Here is a 13825-nt window from a genome sequence, read left to right on the forward strand (position 1 = left end):
CAGCCTGGGCTGAGGCGAGACTGGAGGCCGCTCTTAGATGCGCCTCTTTGGGCTGCGAGGGTTGGGCGGGTGCCTGAAGCCGGGCTGCCGTCACCCTTCTGGACCACAGCAGCTTGGCAGGGTTTGCTTTCGGCCAAGGAGGAAGTAATAAGTGAGGAAATTCTTGTAATCTGAGATAAAGGACTTGTTTTTCCTCTAATTCCAAGGCTCTACTTTTGCCAAAGCCAAGCCCGAAATCCCCTGGACGTCACTGACTCGGAAGGGAATTGTGAGAGTTGTGTTCTTTCCGTTATTCAGCCAGTGGTGGATACAGGTCACTTCCCAGCGCATCTTCATGTGGCTCCTGGTGCTCTACGTCATGCAAGGTGAGGGGTGGTGTCAGTCTGTGCCACCGTCCTTTTGCTGCCAGGAATGTGACATCGTTCTGTAGTCCATAACCTGAAGTGTGAGGATCCAGTCTGAAACCCGTGTCGGTTGTGTGATGGGTGCCGCTGGTGTTTGCAGGAATAACGAAACAGAGTAAAAGTAACAAGACATGAGAACCAGGCTGTGCTCCGAATCTTGGCGTTTGATACAGCTTCCTCTTTTCCAGTTGTAGCAGTGGTGCTGTATTTCATGGTGCCTGTCGTGAACGCGAGTGAAGTCATGGGCCCGATGTGCCTGATGCTGCTGATGGGAACTGTTCACTGTCAGATAGTGTCCACCCAGATCCACCGACCCTCCGGCAGCAATGGGCTCAGCCGGCGCAGGAGGTGGGCAGGGGCTTGGGCTTGTGGCCATCAAAGCGCATGAGGGGTTGCGCACAGAGAAGTTAATGTGTAAACATCTTCTGTTTTTATGTAAACACAAGGTTTAACCATAAATGCGGAACTGAGTATTTTCTGTCCTGCTGTGAACGCCCCGTAAGCAAGATGAATGCTGTGAACTGAGCAGGCTGCGACAGGTCCGGGCCGGTGGTGGCTTGGACCTTCTCTTTCCCATGTAGCTTTCCAGGGCCCTTTGGTGGTGTGGGCGGAGGAGGGGGTTCCGCGCAGGAAGGCGGTGCTGAGGCTTTGCAGCCAGCCCGGTGCCCTTTGGCACGGACCCTGTGTGGGGAAGGGGAGTGCTGGCAGAGGTGGCTGCGGGGGACTCGCTGCTGTGGTTTGTGCGTGTGGGGGGTGTTACGAGCCCTCTGTGAGATAGTGACTGTTTGCTGCCTGATGCCGTGGAAACACTGATGTGTCTGAGCACAGGATGGGGGACGTGGAGAGACATTTGCCTCCATTAGATTTCTACGCGTGGATTCTGTCCACACCCTGTACTAGTGATTCACTGATGTCCCGTGGGTACAGGCATAACTTCTGTCAATCCAGATAATGCTTATTTTGTTTGGAAATGAGCATTCTGTCTGTGTGACTTAGGACAAATAGCATCTAAAAAGCTGTTCAGTCTGATTCAGATACTTTCAGACAGCCATAAAAGCAGCTTGCTGTGCGAATTTGATTCTCCTCTTTTTAAAAATCAGGAAGATACGCAGGTCTGTGGGTGTCGACGGGAACAGCTGGTCTCCTGACAAAAGCAGTAAAGAGGAGCAGTCAGAATCCGCATCCGTCCTTAGCAGTTTGTTCAGCACGCTGTTCCCCAGGAGGTAGGTGACCCTCGGGGGGTGGGTGTGTTTGTAACGATGCTGTGACCGGTCGGTATCTGGCAAATGGAGACAGGATGTCAGTGATGTCCCCAAGCTCTGGCAGGTTCTTGTGAACTAGAAGTGCTCTTGGTGTTGTGGGAGGGCGATTGCTCGTGAATTTTACTATGTCCTTACGAGAAGACCACGCTTAGTGCAGCTGAACCCGAGCGTTCAGTGAGCTGCAGGAAGTGCTGGAGCTTGTTTCTATTGGTCAGATCCGTGACCTTTCCCGAGTGTGTATGCTCAGACCGTGCTGCTGCTTCACCCCGTTTCCAGACGCACTTGTGCCTTCGGGTGTGAGCTGCCTGGATAGTCACCCTGCCTCCCCACCCCGCTTCCTCTAGCAGCGACTGGAGGAAAAGGGGGATTGCTGGGGACAGTATCTTGTCATCTCCTGGGGTTTCCTCAGGTGGGTTTCTTGATGAGTTTTCAGCTGACAGGTCCTGTCTCTTGGTGAGGACTCTGATGAATTGCTCTTACTTGTTTTTCAAAATAATAATACATTTCCCTCTTGGCCTAGAAGTTTCAAGGCACTATTAGAGTTACCAAAGAACTGTCTGGTGAGAGTGAAGCAGATACGAGTCTCCTCACCAGAGTCAGCAGAAGATGGGGAGGCGTTCCCTTAGCTCTGTGGTTCAATGTCATACCTGTGTGGCCAGTGAAAAGAGGCCCCAGTGTTTCCTTCAAAGAGTTTTCTCTGATGTTAAAGCATTTAACTGTATTTTCCCTCACAGAGCTAGAAAAGTGAAGTTGGTAGCTGAGAAAGGGACTGAGACAGAGAGCAGTGTGAGTGCTGTGAGCGACGGCATGAGACACAGACCTGCCAGATCTGAGTACAGGCTGTTGCACTTCAAAGAGAAAAATAAACTTTCCGACGGGGAAAAGAGCCATCAGGTACTGTAGGAAGGGTCCACCTGAAGTCACAAATTTCAGTGTGTTCTGTGTGTGCCCAGAATTTTGTTGCTACTTGTATGAGGTGCTTTGTAAGTTAACCTGGAGTGCTGCATCTCTAGGATGACTCCACCAACAGAGGCGGGGTTTCTGAGGAGCTCTCCAGTGAGGAGGATGCTGGAGCGGTGGCACAGGGGATCTTGTTTCGCCAGAGTGTGGAAGGGGCTTCCAGTGACAACAGCTATGAAGAGAAGAGGAAGAGACCCCTCGTGTCTCTGAACCAGGCTGTCTCACAGGTACTCGTGTCGAATTCGTGCCGTTGTCCACCTGGCTTTTGCTGTGGGTAATGAGTGGGTTTTCCTCTGGTTTTGGCAGGTCAAGCAAGCCCTGAAAGGAGCCAGGGACTCTGATAGTGTTGTGGAATCTGAACTGGAATCCACGCTGTATAGCCAGGTATGGTCAGAAATTCATACGTATATTAAAATTCATTTATATGTATAATTATATGTAATTCATTCAATATGTTACGCATTTATATGTATAATCATTACTTTCTCTTGCCCCTTGAACACTTTCCCCACCTGAAAACAAAATACATGAATATCAAATTATATTTACTTACAGATTTTTATATTTATAAAAGATGCACGAAATCTTCTTAAAATAGATTAGGCAAAAGCCAGAAAACTTTTGTGTTTGAATGAATCAGTCAATTTTTATTTTGTCAAGTTGGGCACGCAGGTGGGGAACTAACACTACCTCTGGCTTGCCGTGTAGAATGCGGGTTGCAAAAGCCATCACCCAGTAACATTGTCTTTGCCGGTTTGCACCAGGTGGGTGTGACTGGGAGGCCCCAGCTGCCCCAGGGTCCTGGTGTACTGGTGGCTGGGGGGGAGGAGGTTCTGCCCGTGGGTGTGGGGCTGCGCTGTGTGAATTTTGTTGCTCTTTGAAGGACTCGAGGTCCTGCATCAGCGTGGGCTCCCGGAGCTGCAGTGTGACCCGCAGAGACTCGGAAAGCACCCGCCATGACTCCGAGACAGAAGACATGCTGTGGGATGATCTGCTGCATGGCCCCGAGTGCCGCTCATCCTGCACCAGTGACAGTGAGGAGACAACTGCCAGAGGCCCCAGGCGGGATCTGAAGGAAGATGTTTTCCAGCAGGTTTGTTGATCTGCGTCCAGAGGCTGAGAATACGATGGAAGATCCCCCACCCCCTTCTCCCCGTCTGCCCAAATAACACGCCAGAGACATCAGAACCCCGCTGGTATACTGGGAGCAGCCTAATGCCAGGTGACCCCGTTCTGTCAGTCTGGTCATCGCATGGAAACCTGGGGCGATCCAAATAGTATCAGTGGTAACTCCCTCCTCCCCACCAGTGTCATCTGCACTGCTGCTGATCCCAAAACGAAGTATTTCACCCAGAGACACGTTTGGAATCCCCCTCTCAGTCTAAAGGCTTTCCAGGACAAAGCATTGTTTAACACGGGACAGAAATGGATTATGTGCCTCTCGCGTTCTTTTCTCTTTTACAGAACCATTTGTTTTGGCTGCAGAACACGAGCCCAGCATCCACAAAAGTGAGCGCCCTGATCTGGGAGGGGAACGACTGTAAGAAGGTGGACATGTCCGTGCTGGAGATCAGCGGGATCATCATGAGCAGGGTAAGGGCTGCATGACTTCGCACCCTCACGCTGCAAACAGCCGCCACCAAACCCCCTGAAAATCGCTGTACGTGCGGATGGGAAGTGTGATGTGAAACTGGCCCCTACTCAGCTGCAAATGCAGTTGTCCCAAATGTTCTTGCTTAAACTGGGTTGACCCAGCCTGTGGGAGGTCCTGCTGAAGGCTGGTGCGTGCCGGCTGTTGCTGGCTGCGTCTGCAGTGGTGGTTTTGTTATATAGTGACTCGCTTTGGACTGAAGGGTGGAATTGGTTTAGGCTGTGCTCTTGGAAGGAAAGGGAAACTGAATGCTGGACTGAGTGAATGCTGCTGCAGCAGCAGCATCCTCTTCCTGGATGTGGAGACCTGGGTAATCATCCTGGTTCTGTTCTCTTGCCAGGTCAATGCCTACCAGCAAGGCATGGGGTATCAGATGCTGGGAAACATCATCACCATTGGATTAGCGTTCCTGCCATTCCTCTACAGGCTCTTCCGCACAGACAACCTGGAGCAGCTCTGCTCCTTTTCCCTGAAGGAGCTTTTGCACATCTTCTGCGGGGCACCTGCTAGCACCCCTGTCATCGTGCTGTCTGCCATCAACTTCCTTGAAAGGCTTTGCTTAACCTGGATGTTTTTCTTCATGATGTGTGTTGCTGAGAGAACCTACAAGCAGGTAGGTTAGAGCGTGCCGTGGCCTTTCCTGAACCCTGGGGCAGGTGTTCTACTGAACCATGCTGCCTGTCAGAAGAGACTGGCAAGACGAGCGTGTCTGAACAAGCGTGGAGCTGGTGAGATGTCCAGGGAGTTCAGGTAGAGGAGTCACATCAGACAAACTTAAACCTGTGAGTGCCCTTCCTGCCCCCTGCCCCCCACTCTGACCCGGCCCCCAAGGGAAAACTGACCTTTCAGCATCTCAGAGCGGTGCTCTGCGAGGAGGGAGCACTTCTGCCGGGGCAGGGAGACAGGCTGCTGAGCTGGGGTGCTCCCAGACAGGCACTGGGGGGCTGGCTGCACCGCAGTGAGCAACCTCATGGCTGCAGGCAGGAGCTTTGTGGCAGTGGCTGTTAGTGCTGTGTGGTCACGGGCTGGTGTCAGCCGCTGTGGCTCATCTCGCACAGCAGCAGCTCTTCCTTTGCCACATGCGAGGTGACCCTCGCTGACCCGAGAGGTTCCTGCCAGGTACCACTGTGCAGTCCCAGGCAGTGCCTTGTTTTGGGCTCACCTGTGCGTGTGGTTGTGGTTCTGATCTGCAGAGGTTTTTGTTTGCGAAGCTGTTCAGTCACATTACGTCTGCTCGGAAAGCCAGGAAATACGACATTCCTCACTTCAGACTCAAGAAAGTAGAAAACATCAAGATCTGGCTGTCCCTTCGCTCCTATCTGAAGGTGAGTCCTGGCTGATCCCTGTGGAGGTGTAACCACCTCTCCAGTCACGCCTTCTTCACCTCGCTGCTGCCGGGTGCTTTGGGCAGCGCTGCTGGAAGCGTGGAACAGTTCCAGCAGCTCCTGGTGACAGCACAGCCAAACCTGCACCCAGCTTGGTGTCTTTGTTTCTGCAGAGACGCGGCCCTCAGCGGTCTGTGGACGTGGTGGTATCGTCCATCTTTTTACTGGCTCTTTCCATTGCTTTTATATGCTGCGCCCAGGTGAGATGTTAACTTTTGGTTTTTAAAGAGTACAGGGAAAACCCCCAAACAACTGGGGGGCTTTCTTTTGCCAACCCACAACGTGCTTCAACTGTAGCTGTTTGTCTGCAAAGCCAAAGTAGGGAGCATCTTTCACTTTTCTCAAGGCTTTGTAAGGTGTAGCTGGTAGTACATCTTCATTCTGTGTTTGCAGAGGAAAGCCAGGGGTTTATAATCACCAGGACAATTTCAGGACATGAGAACAGGCGTGTGACTTGTTACTGATATTGGAGCTTTTTTTTTTCAATGCAGGTTCTTAAGGGCCACAAAACATTTCTGAGTGCAGCTTACAACTGGGAATTCCTCATCTGGGAGGCAGCACTTCTCCTCTTTTTACTGCGTCTGGCATCTTTGGGCTCTGAAACCAACAAGAAATACAGCAACATTTCCATCTTGCTCACCGAGCAGGTACTACTGTTTTGCTTGTCCTGCCTGGGGCTTTGTGGCCTGTTTGGGTGTAATTGTATTTCAAACCAGCTCCAATACCTGCGTCTGTCACAGATAAACTTATACCTGAAGATGGAGAAGAAGCCAAACAAGAAGGAACAGCTCTCGCTAGTGAACAATGTTTTGAAACTGTCTACAAAGCTGCTGAAGGTAAGATCGTCTCCCAGGAACGTGGAGCTGCTGCGTTTCCAGGGAGCAGGGACTAATGCCAGTGACTGCCTATCTTTGCTCTCCCCATTTCTCTGGTCTCGTCATGGGGGATGTTAGTGCTCCAGAGGCAGCTGTTCTGTGCTTCTACAGCCATGGCCTGAGATGACTGAGCCATGCAAGACTGTGTGGTTCATTAGTACTGCCAACATTGGATTGGTAGCAGCTTACTACAGCCTGTGATCACCATGAGTGGCTGGTTTGGATGCAGCAACACCTCTGTACCGTGTGTATTGCGTCTTCCTTCAGCAGCTGCGATGTTCAAGTGCGGTGGCAGCAGCAGAGCAGGTATTTAGAAAAGAGTGAGCACAGTCAGAGTCACAGGAGTGAGTCCAGACACGGTCCACAGCCTGGGTCAAGCTCTTGTTGTGCAGACTTCCCAGACTCGGTGTGGCTGCCGGAGCACCTCCGAGCTGGGAGGCCTGAAACAGAGCGGGCATTTCTGTACATAAGTTTGAGGCGAGGGAGGCAGTGCAGGCTCAGCAGAGTCTGCCAGAGAGCTGGCAGCAGGCTGAAAACCAGAGGATTAATGATGGCTTCAGCTGTGGATGAATGCTAATGGACTTTCCCCCGTTCCCCTCAGGAATTAGATACTCCATTTCGGCTGTACGGACTGACCATGAATCCATTAATCTACAACATAACCCGCGTGGTAATACTCTCTGCTGTCTCAGGGGTCATCAGTGATCTTCTGGGATTCAACATCCGAGTAAGTGCCAGGCCCCCACGCACCCACAGGGAACACGTGGAGGGGTCACTGCTGTGACATGTTCTTCCCCCCAAGCAGAAAGGCTGGGGGTTGAGTTGAGCTCCTCTACTTGGGGGGCAGAGACCAGACCCTGCTGAGTGGCTCTGTCTCCCTGAGCTGCTTTTGGGGGGAAGGATAGGACTGACTTAAAGGGCTGCTCAGGTCTCTGGTGCTCACCTAAAGCCCTTAGTCAGAATCCTGGGTTCTTTCCCTTGAAAAGGGAGACAGAGTCCTCCTGCAGCTCTTGGAGAGGGTGGATCCTACTGAGCAGAGCATTCAGGGCAGGATGGGCAAAGGAGGCAGAGTCTTACCTGCAGATGAAATGCTTCCAGACACCCCCTCCCTCTGCTTCTCTTTTCAGTTGTGGAAAATTAAACCGTGACCTGATGACACGTCAGTGTTCAGCCTGCCCCACCACAGCAGATGACCATGAGCTTGGGCAGAAAGCAGAGGTGCTCGCAAGCTGCAGGGATCTGCCATTGTCGTTTTTTAAACGGATGCTCAGTGCATGTGTCAGCTCTCCTGCTTTACTGTTCCTCAAGGCACAGACTGAAGTGGTCTGCTCTGTGGAGGCAGCCGGCACCCAGCGAAAGCCAGGAGCTGGCACTGGCAGTGAAAGGAATCGCCTGCCAGCAGCTGTGGGTGAGCTCGGACAGGAGGGATGTGGTGACGGCTGCAGGAGCTTGTTCCTGTACAAGCTGTGTCCTGGGAGGAGTCACGCCCCTCTTTGAGCGAGCATCAGCCTTTCCCAGAGCGCTCTGGAGCTACACTGGAAGGGTTCACTTTGTGTATCTCAGAGCCCAGCTGAGGCTGGGAACACACATTGATGCATTTCTCTGAAGTGTTTGTGCTGTTAACAGCTTGGGATGCTGCTGAACTCCTGCAAGGTGTGAAATTTAGTCTGCACAAGGCGAATTTTGTTGCACTGGCAGCAGTGTATGTTGGATCTTCTGTGCATAAACAATGAACATGTGAAAACTGTAGTTCCTGAAGTGCTGCAGCTCCCCTCAGCACCAGTGCCTTACCCCGAGCCCTGGGGAAGGGAAGCCCGGGGGAGCCTCACCACAACCTCATCAATGTCTAGAAAGGGGAGAGGAGAGGAAATGTCCTAAAGGCATTTGCTAAATGTAGATTTTCCTTAATGGATGCTGCTCGCTTCTATTTATTAGTAATGAAAAAAAGCAAAAACTGAGGAACATGTCATAGCTTCATTCTTTCACAGAAGGGTGAGGAAGTCATAAGAATTTTTGGTAGTAAATTGTTTACAGCTGTTTTCTGTACAAGGAGAAGTTGAAAGATGATGTAAAAGGAGATGACAGTTTTATATATCAAAATGTACAAATAAACCTACAGTACAAGTATTTCATCATTAACAACTGTTTCTATGATGATTTTTGTAATACCTGTGTCGAACAGGGAGTCAAGGAAAGTTCCAGCACTAAACTGCCTTTTTTTTCTAGAAGAGTCACGGGTGTGCGGGGCACAGGCTGGGGCGCTCGAGGACCACACGCAGCCAGCCCACAAAGAATCTCTTTCATACAGCGCAGAACCAACAGCCATGAATGGGAGTTTCTTTTTAATATCTATATAAAAAATAATGAGCCATTTACAGGTCTCTCTCTAGTCAGAACCTCAGAGTTAGGTATAAAGGTGCTGTACAGTATATAAACATTTACACCCAGGACAGCCCTATGTTGCTTTGCCTTCCAAGGCCACATTGCTAAGTCATCCCATACAGTTAGTACAGAGCTGAGTTCTATGGGAGGAGAAATCACACAGAGGACAGACATGAAATCAGGTCATGTTAACATACAGAAAATATACAGGGGTAGTTGGTGACCAGGAATCACTTCAGTGGTGCTAATCCCTCTCTGCCTTAAACACCGTGACTGTACTCAGGGGTTCAGGCAAGTGCAGACACTCAACACAGACAGACTCTCGTTGCAGACAGGGGTCATATCTACAGGGGCTGCTTCCAAGCACAGAATAGTCTCCCCCTCCCTGCGCTCCAGGGGGTGCTTGTGCCTGTTGTGCTGCACAACAGCTCTCCGCGGCTCACCCCACACTGAGCAGCACAGCACAGCTCAGATGTGCTGCAAAGCTGTTGAAAGTTTAAAAAGCTGTTTGAGGGGTCATTGGTCCTGCCGAAGAATTCAACTCGCTGCTGCTTCGCTGAGCTTTAAAGATACGAAATGTTTCAGAGCCAAAACCAGATAATCACTCATTCAAACAGCAAATCATATTAGTTTGAATTTTAACATGAGTAAGTAAAGCTCAACCTTCCGCACATCTTTCTCCTTCTGCCAACTGGACCAAGGGCTGCTTTTGCCACTCTGTTCTGCAGTCATTAAAAACACAACACCATCACATCGTCACTAGGACTGAAATAAACCCCTTCAGTGTCTGCTGTCCTTGCACTGCAGGACTGACAGGGCAGTAGATTCTGGTGGTACCATCCCTCTTCTGAAGTACATGTTCTAGCCCCAACTCGAGCCACTAAGTCTCATGTTCCCTGTGTATGGTCCTGTTCTGCAGTCACACATTCCAAGTAAAACAGAGGAGACTTCAAACAGAGCCAGGCAGGAACTTCTGTAAGCAGCTGTGATGGCAGTTGTTCTCTCTACAGAGGGGAAAAAACCCACGATTCCTCATGAGCACCAACTGATGGGAGCTGGGAGTTCAGCACACAGCACCCCGAGGGGGCCGACAGCAGGTGCGTGCAGCGCTCATTCGGGATGACATTATGAACAGAACTCAGAACATCCTCTTTCCAGACAACGTTTGCGACACTCAAGACAATACAGCAATTTCACTGTGTGCAGAAAAAGCAAAATTACAGAACATTGATTACAGCCAACGTGAGTTTTATCTACACGGTTTTGTATTAGGTTCAAAACTTATAGAAAAACATCAATTAAGCAGCATCAGTGGCTCATCTGCTGCCCCAGAACTGACAGGACCAACTCACCCATCGCCTTACGGACCCAGTGAGAACACGGGGATCTCCTGACGTAAACATGCAACATGCTCTTGAGAAAACACCCGTTTCAGACACAGCCTGGCCTTTCCGGGACTGGGATACACGGGAGGGACTGGGTACAGTAGATAACTTGGCACACGAACAAGGAGCGAGTCATGGCCACATCGGCAATCCAGGCGTTAAATAATTTCATTCAGACACTCACGACATTATCTGGGAAAGCCGCAGCAGTGCAGTGCTGGGAGCAGCAGAACCACCTTCCAGAGGACACAGGGACAGCAGCTATGGGGCAGTTGGTGGAAGCAATCCAAAAGGTCCTTCATGCAGCTTAGATAATTTAAGAACAAATCAAATACTTCTTTCCACGCTCTAACCAGTTTCTGAAAAAAAACCTACAACTTTGTGAAAAGAGCCAACGCTTTCAAATGACTGTTACTAGAAACTTCATTAAAACGTGTTCTAAAAACAGCGTCAGTCAAACCCGTTCTTCAGCCACAGCGGCTGTGTGGGTGACTTTACATGCGCTTGGTACCCTCCAAGGTCCAGGAGTTATCGGTGTTTTCTTGACTGGAGAACTGTTCTCAGATTTGGAAAGTCCGTCATCTTTGGTTTCATGGGGCAGCTCCGCGTGTCTCTCTCCGTGTTGTCTGTTCAGCAGAACAGTCTCCTGTGTTTCCAGCCACCTTTGTTTCTCCGTGGAAAGCAGTGGAATGTTGGAAAGGCTGGAAGTTTTCAACCTGCTGGAACTTGGCCCTCCAGAGCTTGACTTCTTTATTTTTTCATTTTCAGATGTGTTTCTGCTGGAGTCACTGAATGGGAGATTATTCCCGCCAAGTGCCGCACATCGCCACTCTGGAGACCACCCTTCCATCCTTCCAGAGGTTTTCTGCTTCACGTCTTTCCTATCGGCTCCTGTTCTACCATTTCCACCTTTCGACTGCTCAGTCCTATCGCCACTAGTTGTTCCATCTTCATGTTCTCGCAGCCTGTCCACTGTTTCCATGTGTCCTTGCTGACCGAGGTGCTTCTGGGGGCTGGTGGACCCTCCCTGGCTTCCACTTGAAGGCTCTTTTTTGTGACTGTTGTTCATCCCTGATTCTGGGAGTTTACTCTCACTCCTTCTGGAACTGTCAGATTTATGGGAGAGACTGACGTAGGTTTTTTCAGGATCCCCTTTTCTGGGGCTGTGGAGTCCCGTGCGAGGGTGTCCCTCAGCACTCAATAACTTTTCTGGACTTGCAGATCTGTCTCTGGAGGGACATTCCCATCTGCTCTTATTTCTCCGAGGAGAAGACTGAGGCTTCGCCTCAGACTGGTTTTCAGTTAAAGTGCTTCTCTTTTCAGGCACAGTGTTCTCTGCTCGTTCCAGTTTCTCAGACAGCTGAACTCTCATTAACGCTTCTCCTGGTACTGGTAAGTAACACACTTGAGATGGGGAAGCGGAATGTGAAGATGAAGATAATGGTGACTGTTCTTCATATATTACATTTGACGAAGATGGATTATAACTATCCCAATCACCTGCAAGCAAACAGTGAGAGATTTGACTGAATGACTAAAAAAAGAAAAATAAAGTACTAAATATTTCAGAAACGTGCAGACTACTGAACTTCCTGAGTGTTACATGAAAGCTCCAGTTTCAAAAGGTTACGTGGTGGCCTGCTCTCAAAGGGTGTCATTGCATCATTCTACATCATCGTAAGGATGAGACTTTGGAAAGAGACTTGGGCTTAAAACGCCGGCGTGATCTCTGTGGGACCGCTGCCGCCTTGTACCAGCACAGCTTTAGTGCCTGCCCTACATTGTTTAACGTAAGAAAAAATAAACTGGAACTGTTAGGCTAAAAGACAACTGAGCACAGTGAAAAGTTGAGGATATTCATAGCTTTGCACTTTAATAATAGGAAGAGATGAAACACAAGACATGCAGATTTACCAAGTCTTTAAGGAAAAACCAAGAAAAGCACGGAAAGCCCTTAGTGTTGCTCAGGTTTCACGTAGGGACACAGACTGGAAGGAGCCAAACCTGAAGGAGGAAGAGAAAAAGCCCAGAACTACATACCAAAATCACAGAGAACAGCAAGCAAGATTTCCATCAGGAATGTCTGATCAACAGCAGGACAAGAGGCAACACCACCCTTCCCTCTGCACCATCGCTGATCTCAGCTAGGTTCAGCCCGCTCTCGGCTCCACTTTGGGCAGGGGGCTGAACTAGATGGGCTCCAGAGGTTCCTTCAGACTCTTCTATGATTCTGTGTTTCTACCTCAGACTCAGGAGCTTTCTGTGACCAAAGGCCCAGGAGCGATTCCAGATAATGACTGTGCAGCCCCCATGGTGCAGAACGAGCTTACACCACCTTAAAACACCTGATGGCACAGAGAGGGGCAGAGGTGCCTCCGCTCTCCTAGCCTGGAAAAACTGATTTTAAAAAGAACCTCATCAAGCTCATCAGAACGCAAGGAAGACTACTTAACCCTTAACAACAAGGTAATTCATGGCGAGACAAATACAGCCAGCCGGGAATCCAGCAGGATGACGCAGGAGCTGCCCTGCAGCTTGCAGATGGGCTGTTCCGTGCCACGCACTAAGTCTCTGATTTTACTGTCTGTGCAGGGTGGAACAGGGAGAGATTCTCACCCACACTGCTTTTTCCTCAGCCTTAGATTTGCACTTCTGGAGCACTTCCTAAGCCAGAGTGCATCCCCAGTTCTGTGCTTTGCCTGAACTCAGAGCTCCTGCAAAGCATCTGAACAAGCAGAGTCTGCTCCAAGAGCAAAGCTGTGTCTCTCCTGAAGGTTCAGCTTTGAAAAACAAAGCATCCCATAATTTAGAAGGCAAACAGGTACAGAAATTATATTCTTAGCAAGGCACTTTGAACCAAGTACTGTATCATAGAGAATTTTAAATTAAAAGGTAATCAGTGTTAATCATCACATTTGTACAGGAAAACTTGATTAGTTTGGGCAGAGCTGAGGAACTTATTTCAATTCCAAACAGGCATAATTTCAGCCAGGGCAGCATCCCCAGGGACTTGCCACGTGGAATTTTACCAAAAACGCTCCTTATATCATAAAACAAATACAAGGCCTGCAGAGCTACCGGAACGGGAACCACTCTCTATGGCAGTGAGCAAGCCCCAAAGCGGCCGCCTCGGACAGGACTCCACCGCCTGGGACCCTTGACATGGGACAGCACTCGAGGGGACGTACCATGATCTGGTATCAAGCCAGTCCCTGGTCTCAGCAGCAGCAACACTTTATTCCCTCCAGCCTGAATCAGCTCAATGGCTCGCGTGTGAGTGATTCCTTGGGTGGGTTCTCCATTAATTTCTACGATTTGGTCACCAACCTGACAAGAAGAGAACAACCAGGTTAGTCTCTGTGAATCTCTGACACCCTAAACTAATCTTTAATTTAGGAAGAAAAAAAAACCCACAGAGGCAGATGCTTCTATTTTTCCTCTCATGCTAAAATCCACTTGGCAACAGCAACACAGTTCTACGGCTGCCGATGGGCCGAACGAGACGCTCTGGTGGGTCAAAG

At 49.8% G+C, this 13825-nt stretch overlaps 2 protein-coding genes across 2 annotated transcripts in view; one reads left to right on the forward strand and one right to left on the reverse strand.

Moving 5' to 3' along the window:
- Positions 1-175: 175 nt before the first annotated feature.
- On the forward strand, positions 176-7685 carry PHTF1 (putative homeodomain transcription factor 1; the record flags this gene model as incomplete). The annotated part of the gene is given in 15 exon segments (XM_010135169.1): positions 176-365; positions 593-752; positions 1505-1627; positions 2401-2560; positions 2680-2853; positions 2933-3010; positions 3510-3719; positions 4091-4219; positions 4618-4890; positions 5471-5602; positions 5776-5862; positions 6154-6309; positions 6403-6498; positions 7139-7264; positions 7665-7685. Coding segments are annotated over 15 exon segments (2115 nt in total), but the record flags the coding sequence as incomplete, so codon positions are not given.
- Positions 7686-11533: 3848 nt separating this feature from the next.
- The window catches only part of MAGI3 (membrane associated guanylate kinase, WW and PDZ domain containing 3), a gene marked incomplete at its 5' end in the record, with an annotated part of 29207 nt that continues 26915 nt past the window's right edge, over positions 11534-13825 (reverse strand). The window contains 3 exons of the mRNA XM_010135170.1: positions 11534-11804; positions 12219-12308; positions 13493-13631. Of these exons, the coding sequence (XP_010133472.1) occupies positions 12259-12308; positions 13493-13631 (189 nt within the window). The remainder of the gene's footprint in view (positions 11805-12218; positions 12309-13492; positions 13632-13825) is intronic.

This window comes from Buceros rhinoceros, unplaced genomic scaffold (assembly GCF_000710305.1).
Source record: "Buceros rhinoceros silvestris isolate BGI_N320 unplaced genomic scaffold, ASM71030v1 scaffold22774, whole genome shotgun sequence".
Taxonomy (NCBI): domain Eukaryota; kingdom Metazoa; phylum Chordata; class Aves; order Bucerotiformes; family Bucerotidae; genus Buceros; species Buceros rhinoceros.